Source organism: Nicotiana tabacum, chromosome 16 (assembly GCF_000715075.1).
Source record: "Nicotiana tabacum cultivar K326 chromosome 16, ASM71507v2, whole genome shotgun sequence".
Lineage (NCBI taxonomy): Eukaryota > Viridiplantae > Streptophyta > Magnoliopsida > Solanales > Solanaceae > Nicotiana > Nicotiana tabacum.
In genome coordinates, this window is record NC_134095.1 from 101,430,135 (window position 1) to 101,433,670 (window position 3,536).

General features: G+C 33.3%; 1 protein-coding gene across 2 annotated transcripts; it reads left to right on the forward strand.

The window, feature by feature from the left end:
* Positions 1 to 592: 592 nt before the first annotated feature.
* On the forward strand, positions 593 to 2,847 carry LOC107827201 (glucan endo-1,3-beta-glucosidase-like). 2 transcript variants are annotated; one of them, XR_012699822.1, is made up of 2 exons: positions 593 to 681; positions 1,720 to 1,849. XR_012699822.1 is itself a non-coding variant. In XM_016654292.2 (2 exons), exons 1-2 carry the CDS (start codon positions 1,179 to 1,181, stop codon positions 2,679 to 2,681), a joined length of 1,035 nt encoding a protein of 344 aa, XP_016509778.2. In that variant the 5' UTR covers positions 1,110 to 1,178; the 3' UTR covers positions 2,682 to 2,847. The 2 variants fall into 2 exon arrangements, 1 of the variants encoding a protein (XP_016509778.2); XM_016654292.2 differs by lacking the exon at positions 593 to 681 and adding an exon at positions 1,110 to 1,251 and having other exon boundaries at positions 1,720 to 2,847.
* The last annotated feature ends 689 nt before the right edge of the window (positions 2,848 to 3,536 follow it).

Genomic DNA, 3,536 nt, shown 5'->3' on the forward strand with positions numbered 1-3,536 from the left:
CGCACGAATCACAGATAAATTAACTAGTTTTAATATATAGTAGGAATAGTATTTTAAGAAAAAGTATAGAAAACAAAGACAACTAAAAGTTAATACTCCTTCCGTTTCAATTTGTTTGAACCTTTTCGGAGTACGAGGATCAAATTGACTAATTTTCGATGTGAACTCTGACATAGATTCTTTAAGTATTTTGAAGTAAAATGTACATATTTAAAAGCTACATAAAAAGTATTATAAATCACATCAGTTGGCAATTTAAAATATTTAAAAACTATTTGCAAAAAATATAATCAAATAAAACTTTATTTAACTTCCTTAATAGTAATTAGTTCATTCTCTTTGAAATAGAGGGAGTATAAAATTACGGAAGATGCATTATAATGAGTACAGACTTCAAGAAAAAAGAGTATGTAACAACAATAACATGTCTATGGATACAGATATGTGTCTGTTCGTGGAGTCAGTTAATTTGTACTTTTACCAAAACCTTACCAATAATAGTCAATATCACTAAAAGATCATGACCTTTTATTTGCTTCATTATATAAATATATATAAACAGAAGCATGAGAAGAATGCCAGTTTAATGGGAATTTTTTAGAAGGCTAACCTGAGATTGACCTCTGAGGTTATTTGCTCTAATATGCGTCATGATCTAGATCTTCGGGATTGGCTTGGGAGGTAAATTAAAGTTTCATGTCTAACACTTTATTAGGTAGTGTATTCGTTCAGCATATATCTTATCCCTTGATCAATTTAATTACTTGTCAACTCATGACCAGAAACTTTTTTGTTTTGTTTCAAAGTGAAAGCTTTTGTTTGATTAATCAATTACTAATGTATGAATGTTACATGATGCAGATACTAGTTAATAATCTTTGAACACAAAAGAATCAATGGTCATTTTTTCTTTACTAGACCTAAGGTATATACATGCACCATGCATCTTTGAATATTATCAAAAAAGAGAAAAGTATATTTCAAAATCAACCTAGAATGCAACCAAAACACACCAAAAAGAAACCAAGAATCGTAGTGAATGTGATAGATATATGGAAAATAGTAATTGGAACCTTGTTTATCCTCATGATATTTATGCAGTAGAATTCCCCATAACCCCTAACTTCTTACTGGAAAGAAAGCAAAGAGAAAAGAAAGCAAAGAAGTCAAGTACACCAATGGGAATGATAATTCAAGAAGCCCTTTTCTTGCTATCTTGTATCTACATTCTTCTTCGTAGTTATTCCGCAGGTTCCTATGATATTTCCTTCTCTTCCAACATCAATGCAATATTTTCAACGATCAAACTTTTATATATATACGGATAGCGTAATTTTCTTTTTTACTCTCTCCGTTTCAATTTATGTGAAACTTTTTGACTGGGCACGGAGTTTAAGAAAAAATGAAGACTTTTATAATTTGTGGTCCTAAACAAGTCAAAAAGGGGTTCAGAGTATTTGTATGGTTATAAAAGCTTCTCATTTAGGGTAAAAATGGAATTTTAAGTTAAATTGTTTCCAAATTTTGAAAGGAGTTATTCTTTTTAGACGAACAACCAAAAAGGAAATATGTTCACGTAAACTAGAATGGATGAAGTATATTATTACTAGCAGTACGGTTTATTTACTCTATTTCTAGGCTATAATACCCTGTTAACTTGCTTGGAGTTCTATTTTTACAAGTTTTCAACAATTCCATTACCTTGTGATTTCCTTGCAGTTGAAGCAGCAGTAGGAGTTTGTTATGGCCGTGTTGGTACAAACCTCCCACCACCTTCAGAAGCCATCAATCTCATTAAATCAATTGGCGTTTCGAGAATTAGGCTATTCAATCCAGATCCAGAAGCATTGCAACCATTTGCCGGCACTGGAATAGAGCTCTTGGTTGGAGTTCCCAATGAAATCCTCCCTACCCTAGCCAATAGTCCTGTGACCATCTCCATGGAATGGCTTCAAACCAATATTTTTGCCCATGTTTCCCCTAATCAAGTTAAATATTTAGCCGTTGGCAATGAAATCTTCCTTAAAGATCCATTTTACTCTCCTTATATAGTTCCTGCTATTTCAAACCTTTACCAAGCTATTCAAACATTAGGTCTAGCTACCTCAATTAAGCTTTCTTCTTCCCATGCATCTACCATACTTTCCAATTCATACCCTCCATCATCTGGAGTTTTTAATTCTACCATCAGACCATTTCTTCTTCCTTTTTTACAATTTTTACGTGACACCAGCTCACCATTAATGGTGAATGTGTACCCTTTTTTCGCCTATATAAATAATCCACAGTATGTTTCTTTGGACCATGCTCTATTTAGGTCATCATATGTAGAATACGACCAGAACTTGGCTTATGACAACATGTTCGATGCTTCCATTGATGCATTTGTGTATGCCATGGAGAAGGAAGGGTTTGAGGGAATTCCTGTGATGGTAACAGAGACCGGTTGGCCGACTGCTGGAATTGACGGTGCGAGCATTGACAATGCCTTGTCTTACAATGGGAATGTTGTGAGAAGAGCTTTGAACAATGTAGGTACGCCTAAGAGGCCTGGAGTTGGCCTGGATGTTTTCTTGTTTGATTTGTTTGATGAGAATGGAAAGAGTGGAGAGGAGTTTGAGAGGCATTTTGGGATTTTTGGAGATAATGGAATTAAGGCCTATGACATTAGGTTCAACTAAAGTTCAGTCGTTCTATAGGTCTAGGTATATTATTATTTTTGAGGTGTGGTTGTCGCATTCTAAATTAGTTAATCATGTGTGAACCAAAAATTCAGAGATGGCGGATCTCACACTATTTGGAACATAGCCATATTGTCATTTACATGGTCCAAATAGTTTTGGTTCTTGTTATTCGGCTTTTCAGATTGAATATATAAATTGATTAACTGAAAAGAATTAATTACTAACTATGACAATCTAGAGCAGAGTACAAACCTTTAGTAATGGTATTACTTTTATTTACAAATTTTTTTTATGTACTCTCTTCCAAAGTTATTTGGATCAAAGTTAATAACTATGACATTCTTGAAAAGAAAAGAGAAGACTAACCAATTTAGTGACCTTAGGAATTGAAACATGTTTGATTTTATCTAGACAAATTATAAAAAATGCAAATACATTGGGCACATTTACATCAATTCATTGACTATTTCTCCTCCTTTTTTCCCTTCAATTAGATGATCAACCACCAAGAAATATAGGAAAAATTAGAAAAGAAACTAAACAATAACAAAATATGCAGCTATTAAAACTCGGAAAAAGGGAAGGTATGAGAGGCAGAAGGTTCTTAGGTTTGAGTTCGACTTTTTCAAACTTTGGTTGTTATTTGATTAAACGAATTGATTTCTTTTGAATTTTTAATTTTGATTAAAAATATTTCTATTAGAGCGAAGGTTTCAATGTGTCTGTTTGGTGTCATCAAATGTCTAATCAAAGTTATACTTGTCATTTGGTTGCGCCATCTGACATCTGCTGCTTCTCTCCTCCTTTTGTTCTCTATCCCATGTTCGTTACTTGCCTAGTGTTAGCCCCTAA